Below are 25745 nucleotides of genomic sequence, written 5' to 3' on the forward strand. Positions count from 1 at the left end.
GTGGGATTTATTTTTGCCCAAATACTGTTAAAGTCGTATTTCCAGATACGACTTTAACAGTAGCTTTTTTATTTGTTCATTTTGAATACATAAAATAACCACAAATCTGAAATCCACCGAGACATGTCTCCAACCACAGTGGCTGTCAGGCAAAGCACAATTGCACAAACCCCAATTAGGGACCGTGAGCACAGTGAACAAAGCACAGTCAAATTTGTGGTGGGCGTGACATGTTCAACACAATATTATTTTATTGGTAATGCAGATCAGAGCTGAGACAGACGTCTGTTTTGAAGCGACATGTGATGTAGCATGTCAACTCACCACGCACGCACAGCTAAATAAATCACCACATGCATCCAAATTAATCATAATACACGGGCAAAACTGGAGAGAGAGCTACACAGAAAGAAACGAGTCTTGTCAATCAGACACAGACGACGGCAGGTGAGCTTAGCTTCGATCTCATCCAGACAGAATTGCAACTCATCTGACAATAAAAGCAAGATTTATTTACTTCTTACTTCATTTTTAGCTTATAAAAAAATACAGGATGTGCAAACGCATGCACCGTTCCAGAGCTGCAGTGTTATGAAATAGCTTTATCGCATTGATGTGCTCTTTGTTCAGAAGGACATTTGTCAATTAATCCAGGTTAAAGTGTGTGCATTGAGGATTTCTTTGTAGCTGATGCTTTTGTTTAAAACGTTTGAAATATTTTATGAGGGCTGAATGATGTTTTTCGTCTTTTAGCGGTCAGTGCTAACTGTTACTGCCTGTACTGTAAAATCCCATATCTGAACAAAGGCAAAAAGAGATCAGCAACCAAGCGAATTCTGTTAAATAAGGCAACATATTCTTCTGTTGTATGGTTTCATTTGTTGTTATTGTATGTACATGGCCAGCAGAAAATTATTTCTCAAACATCTACAATGAGCTTTTCTATTTCCAATTCTTGAACGAATCGGTCGTTTAAATCGGATCTTTTCAATGAATTGATTTTCAATGAATGAATTATTTGAATCCTACTGTATCGTTTCACTGGGAATCCTCTCTTTAGGACATATTGGATTCGTAATAACCGATGTTTGAACTGATAATAGCATTTGAGTTGGAAGCACAGGGAACACGTGGGAACGTAATTACTTCATGGCGTAAAATAATTGCTGAAATGTTTTGTAACGAACTGTTCGAAGGAACCGATTCGCGGGAAGGAGTCGGACTTTGCATCACTTGCGAACTGATATTAAGGAGGTGTGATTTGAGAATTTTGGTGTAGCTTTTAAACAGTGTAGATGCAGCGTTATCAAATTGCTCGACGATTACTTGTTGTTGATGTTGTTTTGATATAAGCCGTTTAATCGGAGCCTCGATTAAGAACTAAACAAATTGTAAAGCAAACATCCGGCGCGACCTTAAAATGTGACGTCAGCGACCAGCACTCATGCGGCTTTCATTTACGTCAACAACACACAAGCTCCCAAACTGAGGCTTTATGCATTTTTCATATGGACTGTGATGATGCTCAGCCGTTGCACTCTAGGATTCAATCCAAAACATTCTCCATAAAGCAGACAAGCGAAACAAAAGGAAAGGGCGACATCAATCCGTTCAGGTAGTGCTGGTTATATATACTCAGTGTTATTCTTGCTGGATGACTTGAATGGATCAGAGGAGGAGGGGTGAGATGCTCTGTCTGGATGGGACACGGTGTGCTGAGTCAGATTTAATGATACTGGGGATGTTTGTAGGGATTGTCTTTAGCTGTATAACTCTAAATCAGCCTTTCTAGTATGCAAAAGGAAAAATTATATTTGTATACTGAATAATCCGGTCCTCACATTTCTGCCATCTAAGAGTACGAGTTGGAGTGTATGTGAGAAGAAACTGGACAAATATGAAGGGGTGAAATTATTGAGTGCCTTATGGGTAAGCAGCAAAACCTTAGGCAATACTGTATTTAACCAGATAGTACAAGGGAGATGTGTTCAGTTGAATGAGTTCTGGAAATAATACACACCGCTGAGTTCAGCACTAATTAAGTTTTTGAAGAAGTCATTGCCTGAAAAAACATCATAATACAACTTTTCTTAAGCAGTAATGCTGGAGTTTCTCAATTTGTTATGAGGGGCCACACAGAGGCAGGCATCTACAGGAACTCTGATCTCCTGAGTGCCTAGCATACTACAAATAACTATTGTCAACAGTTTCATCTATTCTGCATTTTTAAACAGTTAGTGACCTCAGGTTTCAGACCGCATGGTTTGCTGTGTATAACTAAAGGATTTACATCTGAAACCCCATAGCCATTTTGTGGGCAGCCACACTGGCTGTAATACTGAGCCTATGACTCTTTTTTTCATGCTCTTTCACCTGTCGTCTGTTATTTGGAGTAACATGAGTAATGCTTTAGAGTTAGAGCCGTATTGTTCGGAAAACAACAAAACATCCCATTGCTTAAGGCTTTAGTTTATTTGATTTAAAACACTATACAGACCTCAACATCTAATAGAAGAGGTGCCGTCAACTGGATTGCTATTTATCATCCTCCTTTAAATTGTCTCCCACTGCTCCATCCAATCTTCCCACTCAAAGTGAAGTGTATGACAGATACCAGCACATGTTACCGTGGGCACAGCACAGTGGTTTCTATAGTGATGCTTTTGGAGAATTGAATGTGTGCAGCTGGCTGGCCAACTCCTCACGACATGTCCTGGTTCAACCGTTTTATACCATTTGTTCTTTCATCTGGAACACAGTTTCATTAATAAAATCAACCAGCCGGTTTATTTATGCAGCGAGTTTGAGTCTTTATGTGTGCAAGAGACCAAATTTAAATAGCTTTTGAGGCCTCAGGCCAGTGAGAAAAGGCCACTGAGTATTGAGGAGCAAACCATATGTAGCTATAAAATGAGTAGGAATTTGTAACGTGAAGGGATAATTCTCATGATATTTAAGGCTTGAGCGCTTCGGTCTGCCTCGTTTCTCCCATTATGATTCTGTACCCGTTGTTCAAAATGCCTTGAAGCAACCATTATGCTGTATGGAAAGGAAATGTGAACCAAGAAGGCACAAATTAAAATGTATTTACAGCCCGGCAAATAACTCAAAGATTGTTAGAGGTAATGCACAGATGTCAAGCGTTAAACATTACATTAATTATTAATTATCAATCAGCATTTGCTTGAATGAGAGTTCTTAAAGGTTTAGTTCACCCAAAAAGGAAAATTATGTCATTAATGACTTACCCTCATGTCGTTCCAAGCCCGTAAGACCTCCGTTCATCTTCGGAACACAGTTTAAGATATTTTAGATTTAGTCTGAGAGTTTTCTGTCCCTCCATTGAAAATATATGTGCTGTATACTGTCCTTGTCCAGAAAGGAAATAAAGACATCATCAAAGTAGTCCACATGACCTCAGTGGGTTAGTTAAAAATTTTTGAAGCATCGAAAATACATTTTGTTCCAAAAATAACAAAAACGATGACTTTATTCAGCATTGTATTCTCTTCCGGTTCTGTTGTCAATCCGCGTTCACAAGGCCAGTGACGCTGCTGACGTAAGACGCTGCTGACGTGTATCTGGTGCGTCCGTGTATTCGGGTTCAAATAAATATGTCTGGTTAAAAAAAAATGCAAGTCTTCCCCTGTGTCGAAATCCTTAGACATGTGTGCAAAGATTGTTTTGTTTACAGCGTGCGTCTTCCTCAGACTGTAAACGAAGCTCGGGCGCACCAGATAACACGTCAGCTCGTCTTACGTCAGCGGACTCATGAACGCGGATTGACAACAGAACCGGAAGAGAATACAATGCTGAATAAAGTCGTCATTTTTGTTATTTTTGGAACAAAATGTATTTTCGATGCTTCAAAAAATTCTAACTAACCCACTGAAGTCACATGGACTACTTTGATGATATCTTTATTGCCTTTCTGGACAAGGACAGTATACAGCACATATATTTTCAATGGAGGGACAAAAAGCTCTCGGACTGAATCTAAAATATCTTAAACTGTGTTCCGAAGATGAGCGGAGGTCTTACGGGCTTGGAACGACATGAGGGTGAGTCATTAATGACATAATTTTCATTTTTGGGTGAACTAAACCTTTAAAGACCCTCATGATCATGTTTTATTTCTTGTCTTCACTTATTTCCTATTTAAATAGGAAATAAACTTCATCATAGCCTATGGTCTATTTACCACAATTGTTTTATATTTATCGATTTATTTTTATTTGATTACAGTTGTGGTCGGAATTATTGGCACCCCTGGTAAATGTGATCAAATATGGCTGTAAAAAAATCTTTCATCCAAAAAAATTGTAAAAATCTAACCTTTCACTGAAGTAAATAAATGAAAGTGCGGGGAAAATCACATTATGAAATAAATGTTTTTCTCCAAAACATGTTGGCCACAATTATTGGCACCCTTTATTTAAATACTTTTTGTAACCTCCTTTTGCCAAGATAACTGCTGTGAGTCTTCTCCTATAATGCTTGATGAGTTTGGAGAACAACTGACAAGAGATCAGAGACCATTCCTCCATACACAATCTCTCCAGATCCTTCAGATTCCCAGCTCCATGTTGGTGCTTCTTCTCCTTAGTTCAGCACAATGACCTTCTATAGGGTTCAGGTCAGCAACTGATGGTCATGGCAGAAGCTTCATTTTGTGCTCAGTGAAACATTTTTGATGTTTTTGATGTTTGTTTTGGATCGTTGTCCCGATGGAAGATCCAACCACGGCCCATTATAAGATTTCTAGGAGAGGCCGTCAGGTTTTGATTTCTTATCTGTTAGTATTTGCTAGAATCCATGATGTCATGTATCTTCTTGTTGATGTCCAGGACCTCCATGGAATGGAATACTTTTTATCCCTGTTTGCACCAAACCCATCTTGTGCATTTGCTACCAAAAAACTCTTTTTTCAGTTTAATCTGATCTGACCATAGAAGCCGGTCCTTTTTGAAGTTCCAGTCGTGTCTGATAACTGAATACTTGTTTCTGAAAACTCGTCAATCTTCAGATTTTCATCTTCTTAAATTTCTCACTTGTAGAGGTCAATTCTCAATAAGATTTAGGGGTATTAAATAAACTTCTTTAATAAGTTATAAAAGATATATAAAAAAAAGTTATGTAAATATGTTAAAAAATATGTATAAAGGATTTTATTGCTGTCTTGTAACTGTTTTCTCTTTTTTTATGTTTTTTTATGTACCCTATATGATTTGTTTTTGGTTGTATATTATTATTATTATTATGTTGTAATTAACTTGATTCAGTCATACATTTATATATTTGTTATTGTAATTTAGCTCTTTCTTTAATTTCATAATTTCTGTTTTTCTTTGTTGTTTAGGTGGAGGCTTTAAATAAGACCGTTTGGATTTTCTGCCTCTCCCAGCACAGTATTTGGATTGTATTTTCTTTTTTTTATTGTAGGCCTATATGTTTTATATTTGTGCAAATAAACTAAACTAAAATATGCTGGAGTTTGTTTTTGGATGAGCAAGGAGGACTTTTCTTGGAACCCTCCCAAATAACATGTGGTGATGTAGGTGCTGTTTGATGTTTTTAATTTTTATTATTTAGGATTTCTGATCCTAATACTCAACGAATATCTGCAGTTCTCCATATGTGATCCTTGGAGAGTCTTTGGCCACTCAAACTTAAAGCAATGTAGAGACACGTCCTCTTCCAGGCAGATCCGTAACATCTTTCGTTGATTGAAACTTCTTGCCCTGATGGTAGAAATGGGATTTTTTTATTCTTTAGCTATTATCTTACAGCCCCTTTCTATTTTGTGAAGCTCAACAATCTTTTGCTGCAAATCAGAACTATATTCTTTGGTTTTTACTCATTGTGAAGGATGATTAAGGGAATTTGGCCTTTGTGTTTCCTCATATTTAAACTCCTGTGAAACAAGAAGTCATAGCTAGACAATTTCATGTTCCTAGTCACCCTGGTGTGCTAAAAAAATAGCCCATAAATATTAATGGGAATATACTTCAGAACTTTACTCAAAAGTTCTAATTCTGACCACAATTGTATATCATTCACAATCCTTCATGAGATTGTAGTTCTTTCCCTAATTGAAGTTAAGTACATTCTTGTACCTTTGTCAGATTTTTAAATACTTTTATCTTCAAATTAAATGTTTGTTGATTGGTTTGGTTTACGGCTCATATCTCTTTAACAAAGACTTAAAAAAATCTTATGGTAAAAATTACTGGAAAAAATACTTCTAGAACCAAGACCATTGAAAAAGTGGGTCGGCATTGTTGCACTCTATTAGGGGGAGGGGCATTCTCGTTTTAGACAGCATTTGATTGGACAAAAATCTGTAGTGCAGAATGAGTCATCAATACTTTTGGGCTTTTTGCTGAAGAGTGTAGATTTGAAGAGTATATATCTGTTAAATGGTATTTTGACATCAACTAAAAGCCACAAAACCCAATTTTTGACATCATATGGTGTGTTTCTCTCTTCCTGTAGTGTCCTAGAGTGAGGCCCAGGCTCCAGCAGGCCTTGGAGAGCACCGGCATGATGGAGGGGGGTATGCAGCTGCTGAATCGGGATGGCCACAGCATCTCACACAACTCCAAACGCCACTACCACGACTCCTTCGTGTCCATGAACCGCATGCGGCAGCGCGGCCTGCTCTGCGACATTGTGCTCCATGTGGCCAACAAGGAGATCAAGGCACACAAGGTGGTGCTGGCCTCCTGCAGTCCATACTTCCACGCCATGTTTACAAGTAGGTCTTATTCTACATTTCGTTTTTAGAAATTAAAATGGTTCTGGCCAATATGTCCTAAATTGAGTTGTCATGGTATCAGATGTTTTTTTTTTTTCCGCACTCCATAATGCTCATATCGCCCTATTTGGGGTAAAAATATAAAAAATAATGCTCTCTAAAGATATTTGAAGTAAACATACGATAATCCATAAGTTTTTGTAAGTTTTGGCAACGAGGTGCAATACCGCCACCTACTGTACTTTGGGGGGTTCAACCAGATACTGGCGCTGGATTATTTACATGCCATATTATCATACATGTCATATTCATTTGAAATAATACCATTATCGCCATTACCGGTATATTCAGACACCCCTAATTAACACAATACCAATGTCATTTTTTTAAATATCACGGTTCTCGTCAATACCGTATATCGCGACACCTCCAATTAACATGATAACAATATAAAACATTTTTAAGATGACTGTTATCGTCAATACCGGTATATCGCAACACCTCTAGTCTCAAAGAGAACTTTTTGTTTGCCTAGTAATGTTAGGGATTTCATTTCGAGTACTGATAGGTCTCAAAAACAAGTAATCAAGTATTCGGGGGTGGGGCTTGTCCGTCATGGTGATAATGATTTTTTTTTAATTAAAACACTGTTACAAAAATAAATGTTGACAAATAAAATTATCACATGAAAATATTTCTATAAAAATACAATTAGAAAAATAATACTGCTAGATTATCAATAATGCACCAATGTTTCCGAAAAAAAGAAACATCTAAAAGGAATAGCTGCATGGATTGAAGCTTAAGAGTGAATGAGCACCAGTAAACTGAAGCCCGTTTTAAATAACACATCCTACATGAGATAAATCAGAAATCCTAGATACACAACATAGCTGTAACATTACAACTTGTATCTGCACAAAAAGACGTAAATGCAAGTGAACTTGAACTAAGTTACGTGCTAGGCTGAAAGTGTTACTCCCGTTGTGGATACTCTCTTCCTCGTAACAATGTGCTGAAAAATGGGCTACTAAAGCACAAAGAGTTCACAACATTCTATAGTGTTCTCATTATAATGTTAAGGTGCTGCACAGCTTCCTCCTAACTGTATTTTCACATGCTGTCAAGTAATTTCAGACATCCCTGCATGTTTTCGAAGCAATGTCGAGAAACAATATTTTAATTACATATGCCTACTGTTGAAAGAAATATGACTAGAAAAAATAACACTGCTGGATTATTAATAACATCCTCAATGTTTCTGAAATAGAAACATCCAAAAGGAATATGACTGTCTCAAATAACCCAATCATAGACAATAATGTTGGGCATTGCTGTTTGAATTGATGCTGAAGAGTTTATGAACACTGGTAAACTAAAGCGCTTTGCTTGCGGGTTAATAAACTCAACCAACTGAACCAAACTCATCCTATATGAGATTAATTATATATTTAGGCTACCAATAAGATTAATATTACGACCTACATCTGCACGTGAACTTGACCGTGCTTGTCTGAATGTGCAACTCCTGTTGTGGATGCGCTCTTCCTGTACCAACAGTGAAACACAGAGAACTACTGAAGCACAAATAATTGACAACATTCTATTATAATAGTGTTCAAATTATAATATTATGTATATGGTAGATTGGTGCTGCAATCTTGTGCCTAACTGTATTGTCATGATACAAAGTGATTTAGGCATCACTGCGCACTTTAAAATCCACAGTTTTACTTTATTTCTCTGGTCTGGACAGCTTGTTGTCCTAACACTAACCAATCAGACCTCAGGTACCGCACAAAATGCCACAATAACCAATCAGAAAATAAATAAATATATTTTTTAAAGTCATGGCGATCATCGTTTTCATGATCGAGTACTCAAGTACTTGTGCACATCCGTAGGTAATGCAATTTAATTTTACAAGTTTAATATCTGTGATTATTTAAGTGTTTTTTTGTTTTTGTGAAATGAGGAGTAAGCTATCATAGATAGTTCCAAAGCTAACACATGAACTAAAAGGTGAAAAAACAATTTTGACTTCACATGGTCTTTAAGGTGAACATGTATTGTGTACAGTCTAGTGTTTGTTTCCTATGTACATTACCTCCGCTTCTGTTTCAAGCCTTTCTTTCCTTCCTTCCTTCCTGCCTTTTGTCATCTCCTAATGTTTTTCCATGCTTTATTCTCTTCCCTGTCTTGGTCTCAGATCAGCAGGTGCCTGGTTTTTCCTATTGCTCAACAGTCCCGCTGCAGCTCAGACTAGAGTGTGATGGTACGAGTCAGGACAATGTGGGCTCTTCAGAGCCATGACTATTCTGAACTTACCATACACCAGATCTACTTACAATGCAATGAATATAAACTCCATTATACATATCAAAACTTGCTTAACTTACAACAAATAATCTTCTTAAGTCTGGACTAATTTGTACGAACACCGAGTGTGCTGCATTTCTCTTTAGGTAATTCTAATTTCTAACAAAATTATTTTTCATATGTTCTTGAACCTCCGGTTTCACAGACAAGGCTTAAGCTAGTCCCAGACTAAAATGCATGTTTGAGCTGTTTTATCTTTAAATATGTCAGTGCCATTGTTTTGTTTCAAGATGCACAGCATTAATGTTTTTTCTAAGGCACGTTTATAAAAGCTACTTAAATGTCCTAATTGAACGAAGGCCTAATCATGGCTTAATGTAAGCCCTGTTTGTGAAACCAGGCCTGTATTTCTGCTGATAGTATGATGACAAATAATATCCGAATAGAAAAAAGTGATTACGATTATATAGATGTAAAAACACAAAAGAAGATATTCTCTTTCCTTTTATAAAATGACATTATGCAAACAGTTAGAAATTTGTCTACAAAGTTAGAACATTTTATTTAAATGATCCAGCAGTTCATTTTTGTGTGGAATGTTAATTTAACTGTTTAGTGTTGTCATGCGTCTCAAGCAGTATTATAAATTTTTTATATATATATTTTTTTATATTTATATAAAAATTATATTTATATAATTATATAGTCCATTATATTTAGTATAAATACTATTATAGTATTTATTATTATTTTGAGTTTGCTTTTATTTTTATATATTTATATTTTTTTAATTTAATTTCTTTTAAAATAACTAATATTTATTTTATATTATTTCAACTTTATTTTAATTAACGAGAACTATTTTTAATAGTTTTAGCTGAGACTAACAACACTAGTCTCAAGGGTCATTTATTCATAAAGTGATTTCCGGTTTCATGAATGTCACTGAGCATTGACAATGCAACAAAATCAAACAGAGTTCTGCAAATTTTATGCAGATTTCATGCAAATATAGTACAGACAGTGAACCACTGTCTGATACAGTTAAATATAGCAGTCAAGTAGGAACTTCTGCTAGCATCCAACAGCACAGATACTCTGTGAACTCAGTGCAGATGATCATCCCATTTCTGATCAGATTTTCAAAAGCTATTAGCAGGGGATCAGCACCAATAACGTTCTAATGGGAACATCCACTTCGACAAACAGTACAACCACCAGAGCTCGCTGTATGTGTGAACGGGACATCAGTATCGTCAAACCCCTGGGAAACTGCCTAAATCTACCAGTGTTCTTCAAAAGCTTCAATTGCACAGCTGTGTGTGTTGTGACTGTGCAGATGAGATGTCAGAGAGCCGTCAGACCCACGTGACCCTGCATGACATTGACCCTCAGGCTCTGGAGCAGCTGGTGCAGTACGCTTACACTGCAGAAATCGTAGTAGGAGAAGGAAATGTGCAGGTACGTCGACTTTAGTATCTTTTGAAGAGCATACTGTATTTTCATGCTCACAATTACCAGGATGTAATCTAGTTTGCTCTGTGAGGTGCTTAAAGGTGCCTTGTGTCATGTCCGCCAAAAAATCAATTCATACTCCACATTCCATATCAGATGGGGGGAGTATAGAGAAAGTGAGTTGTTGTACTCTAGAGTAACAAACGAGAAACGGCATAGTCTCTATGCTCCGCCACTACCTTCACAACGACCCATAGCCGAAGCCGAGCCAACTCCTAATAGAGGACGTTTTGACTCCAGAGGAACGTTGGTTGATGTCAAGTGATTTTTAAATATGACATCTTCAAGCTACTTCCCTTCACCTTTACCAGTGAATATGTTCATATTTGTTTTGTTCATATTACATTTTTATTGTTAGTTTGAATTACATTAATTTGACAGACAGCATTCGCTGATGTTGACCAAGCTAGCGCCATTCAGAGCTGCCAACTCTAATGAATTCACCGTGAGACACACACAATTGACACTTTTCACACGCTCTCAGTCACCCCACACATCAATTTTGTCACGCACAGAAAAATCGCAAAGCAAAGAGGACACGGAGGCCGACAGACTAGACAGAGCAGGTTAGTTATCAGATTCTGTCAATTATATTACGCAATTCAAACAATAAATACCGTTTTGACGCTTGTAAATGTTACACGACAGATCCCTAGCGCACGTGAACCGATCATCTCTACTAGCTAATAGTAAAAAAACACGAACACTGTTGAAAGATACAGTAGGCTACAACTTACCAAAATGTATTCCTCATAGATAATATCGACCAATCATTTTTTTAATCAGCGTGCAGAGGTCAATAACATAGCTGGAGAACAAATATGTCAGATTTACCTCAGGAAATTTAATAAACATAATATAATTAGCTAATGTTACATTTTATCATCAGCTTGGTAGAGACAGGCTCTGGCAGATAACAGGTTAAAACCGGATCGGATCTGTGGGTAGAGGTAACTATCAAACACATCAGGTTCAAGTACGCCCACAAGTCGGGCGAGTTATTCGTGTATTGCAGCTTGGCTGGTGTTGCCCGCATACCGCCTCCCATGGCCGAAACTGTTATTATGACACCTGTCGGGCCGTGGCTAGTAATTTAGCATGCTAATTCAGGTTGATATCTCTGCAGCTCTATAACTTGTCATTTTTTTAATGACATCTTCGCCCTTATTTCTTCTCATTCTTTTGATGCGTCTAGCTCATTTTTTGGATATTTTTAACTCAATTCTTACACATGGCACCTTTAACAAGGTGCTGTGTTCAGATGGTTTGTGCAAACTTACAATTTGCATCTTTGCAAATGCACTTTCAAACCAAGCAGCTTTCTCTTGGTTATTGTTACAAACTTGAACATGAATGAGATCTGTTTGAGGGACTTTTTTGGCCTCATGCGAAACTTGTTATTGTTCGGATTGCTGTTGAAATGGGGAAGAAATAAAATGTAAGAGCAAAATCCAGTAAATGTGATCCCACTATAAGATGATGTTAAAGATTAATTTCTGAAAATGACTACTTCTTAATTCTTACTTCTTCTGCTTTACTCGAGCAGACCTTGTTGCCAGCAGCTAGTCTCCTGCAGCTCAACGGAGTGAGAGATGCCTGCTGTAAATTCCTCCTCAGCCAGCTGGACCCCTCAAACTGCCTGGGCATCCGTGGCTTTGCAGACACTCACTCCTGCAGCGACCTTCTCAAGTCAGCCCATAAGTACGTCCTGCAGCACTTCGTAGAGGTCTCGAAGACTGAGGAGTTTATGCTGCTACCTCTCAAACAGGTGAGTGATCTGCTTTGTAGTTAATGTAGTAGAATACTAGTTAGATAGTTAAAGAATATAGAATACCCAAAAAATTCTTCATCATTTTCAGCGTTATTTTAGTATTTTGTCATTAATGATCATTTATTTTATTTGTAGTAGTTTAATGCTTTAGTACTTAAGTGTATTCATTTCAGTTAGTTGCCACAGCAACATTTCTCTCTTCTTTCTTCTGTGAAACAAAATTCTATTTTATAGGTAAAACAAAAATGTGAATGTGGACTGGAGTTGTTAAGCACCAAAATGACACCATACAAGTACATATGATAGCTTTGTGTGAGGAACAGATTGAATCGCCCAGGGTCATAAAAAATTCAAACTGTAAGAAACTCTGATGCAAGAGGGGTTTTAAGAATAGATTTATTCAGGATGTAAAAAGAAGGGTGTAAAGTGTACCCGTTAAATGATGCATGGGGAGTGCTGGGGAGTTGAGCCATAGCAATCCTTGAGGGAAAAATGGTTTTGGCCACGGATGTCTAATTATATATATTTGTCACCGACACCACTTCCTCTCACATTGGCGTTGAGCGTTTTAAAAACACAATCTCCTCACTTGATCCGGCCTCTCCTCCTCTCTGTCGTCTGGGAAGTCTTGATTCTTTTGACTATAATTACTGCTCTATTTCGACCTTCGCTGCAGGAATGCTGGTCACATCCTGGCTTTTAATACGCCCCCTCATCCTACTCACAGAAAAACTCTCCCAAGGTCTGGAGAAAGCTGTCCATTAGCATTCCCTTTAATCTCAATGGCAGTTTTTCAGCTGACACAGAGTTTCTCAGAAGTGTGTGGTTCAAATGCTGACATCTTTGCTCATAGGCATTAGGGGAACTGAAGTTTTGATCATCAAAGCTGTAAAAGCCATGCGACCAGCAACTATCTTACACTGTGTGAAAGGAAGCAAGCAGGGAGACATTATGTCAATGTATGTTTTTAAAATTCCTCTAAAAATATATTTTTTTTTTAAAAATTGTGTGTGTGTGTATATATATATATATATATATATATATATATATATATATACTTTATATACTTTATATATAACAAATATAATATACTACTAAAGTGCCCCTATTATGCTAATTTAAAGGTTTCTATTTTTATTTTGTTTTGAAGGTCTCCTACAATAGGTTTGAATCCAATGTCAAAAAATACATTGCCCATAACCTTATTTCTCAAAGAGTCTGGAAAGATTTTGTTTGAAGACTCGGTCTCTCTAAACCCCCTTTTTTTCCGAAAGCCTACTCTGCACTGATTGGTCAGATGGCCCAGTCTATTTTGATTGGTCTACCGCTTACAGTGCGTGTCGGAAACAAAATGCCCATAACCATATCAGAATTTCGGCTCCGGAGGGTTCCTCAGCACCTCATATACAGAGTAGGTTTTTCCATATAATTGCCAGCGTGAGTTCTCATCCTTTTGACAACACGAACCAAACTCTTCCAGGCCTCAGCTGGAAGAAAGTAGACTTGGGTCAAAGTAGACATTATTCGCGGGCAGACAATTTAGACCATAGGCTGGCATTATGCATTGTTACAAAGGTATGTAACAAGAAGTGAGACTGGAATTGCTGACGACTCGTTTCGGCAGTTTTGAATCGATTCTTAAATTTAGGAGACAATAACTTTATTTGTCTTGCACTTTGATCTTCAAAACTTTGCAGACCTTTTACATTAACACACAGCTGTATTACACACTACATGAAAGGTTTCGAAAAAGACAGTTTAAAGAAATTAAATTTATTTAATTCAGCAAAGATGCATTCAATTGATCAAAAGTGAAAAAAAGGATATTTATAATGTTAGAAAAATATTTCTGTTTCAAATACATGCTGTTCTTTTGAACGTTGCATTTAATAAGCAGCACAGCTGTTATGAAACATTAATGATAATAAGAAAATTGTCTTGCATCAGTCAGCATACTAAATGATTTCTGTTGAAACATCTGTTGACAGTAGTGGGTGCTGAAAATTCTACTTTTCCATCACAGGAATGCTTAAAGGGTCACTCCACCCATTTGCATTAAGATTTCCATTGTTAGAAATCCAGTCATACTATTGAATGGTCATGCAACACTCTTTCATTTTCCCCTGAGACGAGAGAAATCCTCTATTTACCTTTTTCACTTCCTCCTACAATGACGCAAAAATCGTCATTTTTATGTCATTGTAGGAGGAAGTGTAAAAGGGGGGGATTTCTGTGAAGACTACAAGCACTAGTTCCCACCCTTTCAAACCCGCCCATAGGGGGTTGGACCTAATGCGCTAACAGACCTATCAGATCAGTGCCAGTGCGTTTGATTTCACCGGCAGAAACTTTTTGAAAATATGGACGAAGGTACTGAATACACAGGCGGATGCATTATGGATGATCTGGATTTTGACGAAGTTATGGTAGAAACGGATGTTCGTGGCTACCTTTATGAGCCACAGTATAGCGACGAGCAGCTGAGGGCTATGGAGGAACCGGAGGCGGCTGAAGCTGCTGCCACAACAACCGATGCAGACGATCTGCCTGCCGCGGACTGGGAGCCCGCAATGGTTCGAGCTGGGGCTGATTGGTGGTGCCTGTGCTCTCACTGTGCGCTAATGGACACAGAACAAGAGTCTGTCTGCTGCCGAGAATTCCAGCGGTGCTACGGAATCGGAGGATGACACGGACGTGTGTGTTGTTGCTCACCCGAGTTTCGCACCCTATATGGATAGCGGCGTCCTGGAGACCTACTTTAGAATACCTAAGGTCAACTGGCAACGTCAGCCAAAGCCTACAGGGTAAAATGGTCGTCTTTCTGTAGAGTAAGTTTATTTTCATTTTGTTAACACGCTAACGTGGCAGGTTCATTGCACAAATATCTTGCAGTTAAGCTAGCTACTGTAGTGGGAGTGGTCTGCGGAGCTGAGCATTGCAATGCACTATGGGGATTGTTGTCTACAATCCACAAGCACTAAAAAGTCATTTTTCTGCCTTTTATTGGCCGAGAAGGTCCCAAATTAGAAATGTATGATACTATTCTACTACATATATGACACACTTTCAATACATATTCATTTCTCCACCGGTGGAATGACCCTTTAACATTTTAAAACATACTAAAATAGAAAACTTGTTTTAAATTGTAATAATATTTTGTAATATTGCTGTTTTTACTGTATTTTGACAAATTAAATCATTGGCAAGCATTTGCCAGTCTTCTTTCAAAAAAAAAAAAAAATCCTACCAACCTGAAACGTTTGAATGGTAGTGTAGTGTACTTAATATATATTTTATACATTTTTATATTTCCCCAAAAATATATTTGCAATATCTGTATTTTATATATTGCTTGGGAAAATGTATTCTGTCAGAATACTCAGGAACGTTTGAATGGCTGTGAATTGTGAGAGCTGTTTTTTTTTTGGCCCTAGATGATATAGTTACAGCTAACTGGACCATTCCAATCAGCCAAACTTTGAACTCTTCTTCGACTCACCAAAGCAAAAATGTCAGCATGCATTACACCGCAGTGACACTGATATAAGTGCTCCCTGCATCAGCACTTCAATACACTGTCAATCATCCAGCTTGAATATGTGGTGACAACTGCACGTCAATGAGAAGCTGAGACAGCTAATCAGCAGAAAGCAGCCCCTGCTCTCATACAACACTAATTTCATCAGCTCTAATCCGCTCTCTTCACAGAAGAGCATTCATTTGAATAATCAGTGTGCTGCTTGTATTAGTGTCCCTGTGTTTTGAAAAGTTACATGATTCCATGAAATCCCCCTGCTGTTCAGACACTGATTACAGAGGACCATTAGGGCTTGCTGATGACATAGACTTCTGTTCCCTCTCTGTCTGTGATTCTCTCTAGCACTCTTAACAGCTGTTGCAGGCTAGAGGCTTCCACTGGCCCCATATTTAACCCACAAGACCTTGTAGTCATGTTAACTGTGCCCTTTGCCCCAAATAAACAAACAATCTGTGACAGGAATTCTGCAAAGGCTGTTGTAATGCTTCTGAGTGTGTAGATTAGATGATGGTATTACATTTGTCCTTAGCAGCTGTGATGCTGGTCATTTGGGTTGTAATCCTTAAAACCTCTGTCCATGTCCATGAGCTGGTCTCAGGCATTGGCTGAAGTCTCTTAAATCCATATTACAAAAATAATAATAATTATGAAGTAATTTTTGCAGTTTCTTCATCACTAACAGCAGCAAATGAAATGTTTTCCCAAACAGTTATCAGTTTTTCCACTCCTACCTCCCCTTCTGCCATTGTTCAATCTGAAACTCACTGAGCATTATTGGTTGACCCAGAAGTTGACATGTTAACATGAAGTCAGCAAACAAACCAATGTTTTGAAAGTAAGACAATTATAGCTATACTTTTTTAATTTGTTTAATGCTGATTTGAAAAAGAAAAACTGCTGAATGGATTTAAACAAGGTAAGATGTGTTAAATGGATTTGTATACTATTTTTGGGTCACCAAAAAATTTGCCAAAACACAACTAATGATGTGAAGAACTTTGGAACATAATTGGAATGTATATTATTATCAAGTAAAATTCAATTAAATTATTAAATCAATATTTTATTTTCATATTACCTTTCAAATTTGTCTTTCAAAATGTTAAAGACATTAGTCTGACTAGAACCATAATCCATTAGTTTTAAGATCAGTTATGAACCATTTCTTGTGATTTCTGCAGGTGCTGGATCTGATCTCCAGTGATAACCTGAATGTCCCATCAGAGGAGGAGGTGTACAGAGCTGTGCTGAGCTGGGTCAAGCATGACATTGATGGGCGGAGGCAACATGTCCCCCGGGTGGGTGTGATTCCTCCTCTCAAACTGCGCTTTTAGTAACATCACAGTAAATCACAGCATTAGTGCTTAATAAAGGATTATGTCTCTGCAACTCGATACTTGTTTCTCTATTCCCTCCCTTGTATTCTCTGATCCTTTTTACACACACACACGTCTTCCCTCTCACTCTTCGTCCATTTCTCTGTTCAGCTGATGAAGTGTGTGCGTCTGCCCCTGCTGACGCGAGACTTCCTGATGAGTAATGTGGATACCGAGCTGCTGGTACGACACCACTCCGAGTGCAAAGATCTGCTGATCGAGGCACTGAAGTATCACCTGATGCCCGAGCAGAGGGGCGTGCTCAGTAACAGCCGCACCCGACCGCGTCGATGTGAGGGAGCCAGTCCGGTCCTCTTCGCCGTAGGTCTGTAAACCAGCATGTAAAAACACACATGCACATGTCTGTATGTTGTTGGATTGATTTAAATGTGTGTCTTTCAGGTGGGGGCAGTCTTTTTGCTATTCATGGAGACTGTGAGGCCTATGACACCAGGACTGACCGCTGGCACATGGTTGCGTCTATGTCAACACGGCGGGCACGAGTCGGAGTGGCTGCTATCGGAAACAGGCTCTATGCTGTGGGCGGGTATGCAGATCGTAAAGGCTCATCTTTTTCAGAGAATCAACTGCTTTTTGCTTTTATAACACCAATCTTAAGTGACAGAGACCCTTGTGTTTTGTGCACCTTTTGAAAATTCAGAGTTAAGTGGCATCAGTGTGCGTTGCTTTAGAATAAAAATTGAATAATTTTAAACCCCTGGAATAATTGGAAACCTAGGGAAGCCCATTGACATTTTATCTTAATTTTGAATTTTATGTCATAATTTTTATTTTATATAATTATATCTTAATATCTTTTCTTGTAATTTTGACTTTTCATAATTACTTTTTATTTTTGTCATAACTGACATTTTGTCATAATTTTCAACGTTTATCTCATATAACCTTTATGACAAAATACATTTTTTTCATACATGATGATTTACCAAAGCACATTTTTTTCTTATATGGCGAAAATGGCTTTCCATAGAAACTAGTTTTTTTTTAACTAGCCAATAAACTAGTTAACAGTCTTAAACTCGATGCAGCATATTAAAAATACGGCGTCCATGATGCGAGATACTGAAAAAACAGCAAGATGTGACTACAACCAAAGACACATATAAATGTAATGCATCTGAAAATAAAGAAAAAAAGCACATATTTGATTTATTACATTACAAAGGGAACAGAATGTGCAGAAAGCTATGTTATTTCCTTCAGATTTCCCTACTGAGGCAATCAAGAAGTTACTTAAGGTTAGTTAGGAAATGTGTCAGGTGTTGACTAATGAAATTCTATGAATGATGACGGTCTTGTCTTTACTTGCATGATAAAGATTCAATTTATACAAAGATGCATGAAAGATCTATTGTTCCTCTCTGTCTTTTCTCAAAACAGGTATGATGGCACCTCTGATTTGGCTACTGTAGAGTCGTATGACCCAGTTACAAATGTGTGGCAACCTGAAGTGTCCATGGGAACAAGGAGGAGCTGTTTAGGTGTGGCGGTCCTGCATGGGTTGTTGTATGCAGCAGGAGGATATGATGGTGCTTCCTGTCTCAACAGGTATGCTATTCAGTCAAATAAATGTGAAAAGCCTAAATAGAATAATAATAAAGAAACATATAAAACAGCATTGATTATTAATCTAAGATCAGTTAAAGCTCTAGAAATGTATGTGAAATTATCTATAATATTTAAAAAGTAATATTACAAAACATTTTTATTTAAAACAAATTTTTCTTAAATATAAATGTATTAATGATATTTTGATTGGAAATAAGATGACGATATGCAAGGAAAATGTCTCTCTTTTTTATCACTTAATTGTCAAGTCATGCTCTCTCTCTCTCTCTCTCTCTCTCTCTCTCTCTCTCTCTCTCTCTCTCTCTCTCTCTCTCTCTCTCTCTCTCTCTCTCTCGCTCTCTCTCTTTGATTTTGTCTTTAGTTCGGAGAGGTATGATCCTCTGACCAGTACCTGGACCTCCATTGCTGCCATGAGCACCAGAAGGAGATATGTTAGAGTGGCCACATTAGGTAAAAATATATAATGCTCAGGGCTTGACTTTAACTTTTTTGCTCACCAGCCACTGTGGCTAGTGGTTTTCCAAAGTTACTAGCCACTCAGCATTTTCATTGGCCACAATTTTGACAACAATACCATGGGGAAAAACTGCCATATAGATATTTTTTATATTATCTCATAATTTGCCAGCAGGTATATTAGGCTGCTGTCACTTTAAGACCTGGCACACGGATCCATTATACTCTTACACATACGTTTTCGTTCTCAATTCTTTATGTTCACTTAAAACATAACTGACTGTGTTTACGAGAATACTTATGAGAATTATTTTATGTGTATTTGACTGTTTAAGCGCAGTAAGTAGAGAAAACAAACTCAATTTAATACGGAGAGTCGGTTTTATGTGCGCACACTTTGGGAATGAGTAAAATGATGCACAATCCCACGCCGAAATTCAAGCTCTGTAACACCAACAATATTCATCTGAAGCAAATGAAACGAGTGAGTGAGGGGAGGCGGATTTGTGTGTCAACTCGCTGTCAGAGAGATGAGAGCGTGAGAAAGCACAGCTGGTACAGTGTATTCTGTGGGAAATGAGCATTGGAATTGTTTCAGATATTTCAGTATCGATATATGTATCGAAAAATCTATATTTTTGACAACACTACATTGCACTTAGTTTATTATTTCAAATGCCTTTTTAAAAAAAAACTACAATTGTAAAAAAAGTATATATTTTATATGAAATTCAACCTGCCAAAATGGCTAGTAGGAGTGACAGTACAGCTGCAAGCTTTACCTATATCTTTGCCTGTTGAAAGGGTTAATGTCCTCTGTGTTTGCTCTAAATTGCAAACATTAACCTGTTTCACATATTTCTTCTGTTAGATGGCAGTTTGTACGCTGTCGGTGGGTATGACAGCTCCTCACACTTAGCCACAGTTGAAAAATACGACCCTCAGGTATGTGACACATTTCTCTCTGATATGTTGAAAATGCCTCCAGGGTGTGTTTTATGTTTTCTCTCCATGGATAAATAAATTACTAAAGACGGTATTATATTTTTCAGAGTAATGTCTGGACTGCCATTGCCAACATGCTGAGCAGGAGGAGCAGTGCAGGGGTGGCTGTACTGGAGGGCATGCTTTATGTTGCAGGGGGCAATGACGGTACCAGCTGCCTAAATTCAGTGGAACGGTATAATCCAAAAACCAACACCTGGGAGGGAGTGGCCCCCATGAACATCCGCAGGTTCGAAAGTGGCATTCGAGCATTTGTTAAAAGCCCATCTTTCAAGTTGAAGATCCCTGTGAATAGACGTGTAGATAAATACTGTAGGAACTCGATTTGCGTGAAGAAATTAATCATAAATGTGCATTAAAAAAGTTTTTTTAAAGAAATTGTGAGTAAAATTACTTCCGCTGTCAAAAACGCTCTGATCGGACGTGACGCAACGGCCGGTAAATCTCATCTCTTCGTAATGGAGTCAGACATTGAAGAGGTTGCAGTAGGGGTTCATGTCAACTCTCCCGATGGGCCATTGCCTTATAATTATGAGCCACCTAGGCGAGAGAGGGGTCAGGCAGAGTTAAAGGGAAGGGTAAATGGACAGAGGAGAGAGATAGAGTTGTGGTATGAGGAGAATCGGTGGAGGATTGTCAGGTGTCTTGGTTGAGTGACCACAGGCTATAGCTAATTGTGGCTAACGTTGTCTCCATGTTTATCACATTGCAGTATCTTTAATAAATCATATTTAGCAATATTGCTGTCGACTTTGTTGTTTTTCAAGCCAGCTGAATTTCTGACCATTACCACCCTTTCCCGCCCGCCGAATTTCTGACCATTACCACCCGTTCCCGCAACGTATGTGTTACACTCCCGCCCGCAAATTTATTCCCGCACAATAATAGAGATGCATTGATTTTGTGTCTTATCCCGTCCCGCAGAAAAAAAACACGTATTTGTATTGCTATTATTAAAGAGATTCATTGGGTTAACGTAACAAGAGTAAGCTGACGGCGTGACTTCATGGTGCCAACTTCTCAAGTCAGAACAGCTACAGTCAGCAAAAGTCATGCCAAGACTAATCCATTATAACGTCAAGAAAAATATATTTGCAGAAATTACATGCAGAGCTACATTTCGATGCAACATGTAATGTATTATAAGACTTACTGTGCAAAGCTCCCGTTTGGACCCGATGACCAGACAAGTTGGAGTGGTTGCATTCAAAACAAACACAAGAATTCACCATTGTGACAATTCAAACCAACTCAACTATAACGATAACTACAAACTCTATTTTCTGTTACCACCTCTCAGACTACGTAAACCCACACTGAGAGCCAGGGCAGCAACGCCTACTTGTTTGCCTGTCGTTACGTCATATGACGCGTTCTCTGGAAAAGAGCGTTTTTTTTTAGCCTAGCTTAGAATAGGTACACTTTTTTCTTAATTTCTGCCTGTGGGTGTTGTAAAACATATGTATTCTTATGTATGTCTTTTTAAATTGACATTTTCATACAAGATTCTGTATAAATTAAGTTATACAATTAAATTGAAAGATGGCCTTTAAAGGGATAGTTTACCCAAAAAATTGTATTCATTTACTCATCGTCATGTTATTCCAATCCTATATGAATCTCTCTCCTCTGCAGATCACAAAAGAAATTATTTTGGACTCCATTGACTTTCATTAGCTATGTTTCCATCCAAAATTGCGAATTTAACATGCGCAAAATGGGAATAAAACACAATCATGTGTTTTAGCATGTATTAGCATGAGGTTTTTTTTAGAATTCATGCGCATCTTTGCTTTTCCGTCCAGTGTTTTCCCAGTATTTGCATACAAATAAGAGGATGGAAACACAGCTATTGTATTAAAAAAACAGCTGAAACATTATTCAAAATATTTTCTTTTGAGTTTTACTGAAGAAAGTCATACAGGTTTGGAATGACAAAAAAGTTTTTATTTTTTAAGTTCCTAATGGACATTTTCTTCTCTTGTCTTCAGGAGCACCCATGACCTGGTCGCCATGGATGGCTGGTTATACGCGGTTGGAGGAAATGATGGCAGCTCTAGTCTCAATTCCATAGAAAAATACAACCCTCGTAGCAACAAGTGGGTTGCGGCGTCATGCATGTTCACGCGCCGTAGCAGCGTGGGAGTCGCTGTCCTGGAGCTCCTCAACTTTCCTCCTCCGTCCTCTCCCACTCTTTCCGTCTCCTCCACAAGTCTTTGACAAAGGGTAAAAACCCGGCTTAGCTCCAGCGGCCTGCCCTGCGTGGCAAAGAGGCGCAACTGCTCGGTTTGAGCACCGGACGAGGAGTGTTTCGTGGGAAACAGCGGCCTCCCTCTGCCTGGAGGCATACTGCAGCATTCCAACAGATCACAAGGGTACAAAAGGATGAAAAGAAAAATCCCACACTCTCACAACTCTCACCCTAACCCCAGTGCTTGAAAGTGCAAAATAATGTTGCCCTGCCATTTTGCGGTCACTTTGTGTATGATGTATATCTAAATGTATATTTAATTTATGTTTACGATTCTTTTTTGAAATATTAAGAAATAATATATTAAACAGAAAAAAAGTATGAACAACTTTAGGAATGTAGCTCTTGACAGGTTCTGCCACGCATGTTTACAGAAATTTCGTCTTGGCAGAACACAATAATGTAGTGCTGCTGTGCCACACTAGGTGGTAGTAATGTGCAATGCTGCCCTGTCTCACCACAGATGCGCATGGACATTTAGAAGCAGAAAATTCTCACAAAGCGGGGGCTGGACTCTACACTACATACAGCTGAGTCTGCTCAGATCATGTTGATAACATAATATATGTTTTTATGTATTTTCCCATTTATTTATCAAATGTAATATAAACCTATGACACTATTTCAGAGATGTTTGAAGGACAACCTCTGACTTAAGAGGGGAGATATAGTTTTAACGTATTTATTGCATATCAGAGAAGCACTGGTGTTTGGTATGAAATGTGAGTGTTATGGAGAACAGTTATTTCGTGTTTTATCCAACAGACATGTTCGGTTTGGTTTCTACAGTCATGCATTACAAGCTTTTGACAGTTTGAGCTCTACATGGGTACAAACTCTTCTAATATGACACGTCTATATCACAAACAAGGAGAAATGTCTTTCTAAGGAAGACTATAGCCATACCTAAAAACTAGCTGTGACATTAAAGCTGCACTTTCTCGTGTTTTTCGATAGGGTGATTGGTGCTCAGAATAATTCTGATTAACTAACGGGTAATCGGTAATACTGACACTTCAATATCAAGCCCTTCAATGTGAGTAACTCGGCTATTGTATGTCACATTCATTAATATTTTTGTCATAAGTCTTTAGTTGATAACATTGAACCATGTCATTGTATACTGCATTTTCTACATTTTGCTTAGGGTTGTCAGCTTCGGCAGCTTGATCAGATCTAGACATTATGTATGTGTTGTGCTGTGATGTCATTGGTTTCAGCCACTACCAATGCATCTTACCTCAGATGGGCAGAAGAGTGAACGGTGGGTTTTGTGATTAGTTTAACTGATGAGAGCACAGATCACCCCAAAACAAGGGATAGTTTCCCCAAAATTGAAAATGTATTCACCAAAATGTTGTTCCAAACCTGTATGACGTTCTTTGCTACGTATAACACAAACAAAGGAGCTATTTAGAAGAATGTCTAAGCTGTTTTTTGTTTTGTTATGTCTGTACAATGAAAGTAAATGTGAACAAGGGGCAGTCGTATGAAAAAAGAGCAGCTTGGACAAAATGGAAAAAAGCAGCTTGGACATTCTGCTATATATTTTCTTTTATGTCCCACAGAAGAAAGAAATGCATACGGTTTGGAATGACATAAGGGTGAGTAAATGATTAACATTTTTGTGTGAACTATTCTTTAAGTAAATTCTGCTCTCTGCCATTTTATTTAGGTTTTAAAATGTAGCGTAGTATTATATGATTTCAAAACTTCTGAGAAGTTAGGATTTTACTTCCTTTTTTAAGGACTAATTCTGAGAAACATGTTTAAGGTCAGTATATATTTGTGTCCAGGGGGATTAGAGTGCTGCGTGTGTGCATTTCTGTAGAGGTGAAGCATCCTGCACTTTGACAATACATTACACCACAGGCCCACAAGCCCACAGAAAGGAATTACAGTATGTATATAACCAAATATCCTGAAACTTTGTGCAATGTCAACGTAACTGGCTGTCTTTTCTTTTGTCTTTTTTTTATTGTAATGTTGTTGAATGTGTTATTGTGCCGGTTATGTTTTGCTATATTTAAGAACAAACATGAATTTTTTGCACTAATGTAAAATGGAGCAATATACTGCTGTATAAAATTAAAACACTACTGTAAATGATATAAAGCTGTTTTCAGGTGGAACGAGAGTTTAATCTCATTTGAACAAATAGATTGACACTTTAAAGGGATGTTCACCCAAAAATCTGTCTTTTACTCACATCCTGTTTCAAACCTGTATGACGTGCTTTCTTCTCCGCAACACAAAAGATATTTGAAGAATGTTGGTAACCAAACAGTTGTGCTCATTGACAATAAAATAAAGAAACTCTCAAAAAAATCTTTCTTGTTCCACAGATGGAAAAAAGTCATACTGTTTGAAACAACATGAGAGTGAGCTAATGATGACAGTCTTCATTTTTGGGTGAACTTATCCTTTTAATATGAGGACAAAACTGTTACTGGGTTTATAATTTAGCATTTGTGCAAAATAGATGTTGAAATACTTAAAGTAATGGCACAAAAGAGTTAAAAAGAGTCTTTCTTAAGAAGAACAGACGGATTCATAGCAGAATATCCAAGCCGCTGTACAATGAAAGTGAATGGTGACCAAAGCTGTCAAGCGAGATTTGATTTGAAACCTCAGTTTGTTCTCACAAATGACTTCAGAAAACATTGCATTTCAGTTGTATGGCTAGTTTAATAATGCTTTATGTTGCTTATTGCCTTGACTGCCATCCACTACACTGAATAGAAAAAAGCAGCTTTGACACTTTAATAATTTTCTTTTATGTTATTCCTTTGTGAGAATAATGTTTAGAACGACGTGAGGGCGAGTAAATAAAGACAGAATTAAAATTTTCAGTCGATCTGTCCCTTAGATAAACCAATTGATTTTTGAGATTAAAGGAGCGACCTTCAAAGCTCAGCCCATTAGAGTATCATTAGATGTGTTGCTCTCTGACTGATGTAAGCAGACAGCTGAGCACTCTCGCTTTACCCACCATGACCTCAGCTTCATGAACACGAACACCTGTGCTGTGCGCTTACGCACACGTATACAGACACATTTGGGCAGTACATCTGATACGAGCAGGATGTACGTTAGCGTTTGCTTTAAGGAGAAGATTCATTTCAGCACTGTGCAGTATTGTCCTCTGTTATACTTGCATCGGT

General features: G+C 37.9%; 1 protein-coding gene across 2 annotated transcripts; it reads left to right on the plus strand.

Moving 5' to 3' along the window:
- Positions 1-252: 252 nt before the first annotated feature.
- klhl17 (kelch-like family member 17) lies at positions 253-24690 on the plus strand. Of its 2 annotated transcripts, none has more exons than XM_077219000.1 (12): positions 253-447; positions 6496-6757; positions 10416-10537; positions 12138-12359; positions 17085-17201; positions 17391-17604; positions 17682-17826; positions 18681-18848; positions 19231-19319; positions 20197-20270; positions 20378-20559; positions 22322-24690. In XM_077219000.1, the coding sequence occupies exons 2-12, from the start codon at positions 6544-6546 to the stop codon at positions 22548-22550; spliced, it is 1776 nt and encodes a 591-aa protein (XP_077075115.1). In that variant the 5' UTR covers positions 253-447; positions 6496-6543; the 3' UTR covers positions 22551-24690. The 2 variants fall into 2 exon arrangements, with proteins under 2 accessions (XP_077075115.1, XP_077075116.1); XM_077219001.1 differs by lacking the exon at positions 253-447 and adding an exon at positions 1447-1615.
- The last annotated feature ends 1055 nt before the right edge of the window (positions 24691-25745 follow it).

The sequence above is a fragment of the Siphateles boraxobius genome, unplaced genomic scaffold (assembly GCF_051911475.1).
Source record: "Siphateles boraxobius isolate OS27281-9 unplaced genomic scaffold, OSU_SipBor_1 77, whole genome shotgun sequence".
In the NCBI taxonomy this organism is placed as follows: Eukaryota; Metazoa; Chordata; class Actinopteri; order Cypriniformes; family Leuciscidae; genus Siphateles; species Siphateles boraxobius.

Excerpts from the sequence above, each read along its gene's own strand:
- klhl17 (XM_077219000.1), top strand. The coding sequence starts at position 6,544 with ATGATGGAGGGGGGTATGCAGCTGCTGAATCGGGATGGCCACAGCATC. Across the intron at positions 6,758-10,415 it reads CTTCCACGCCATGTTTACAA|ATGAGATGTCAGAGAGCCGT; the intron begins GTAGGTCTTATT and ends GTGACTGTGCAG. Across the intron at positions 12,360-17,084 it reads TGCTGCTACCTCTCAAACAG|GTGCTGGATCTGATCTCCAG; the intron begins GTGAGTGATCTG and ends TGATTTCTGCAG.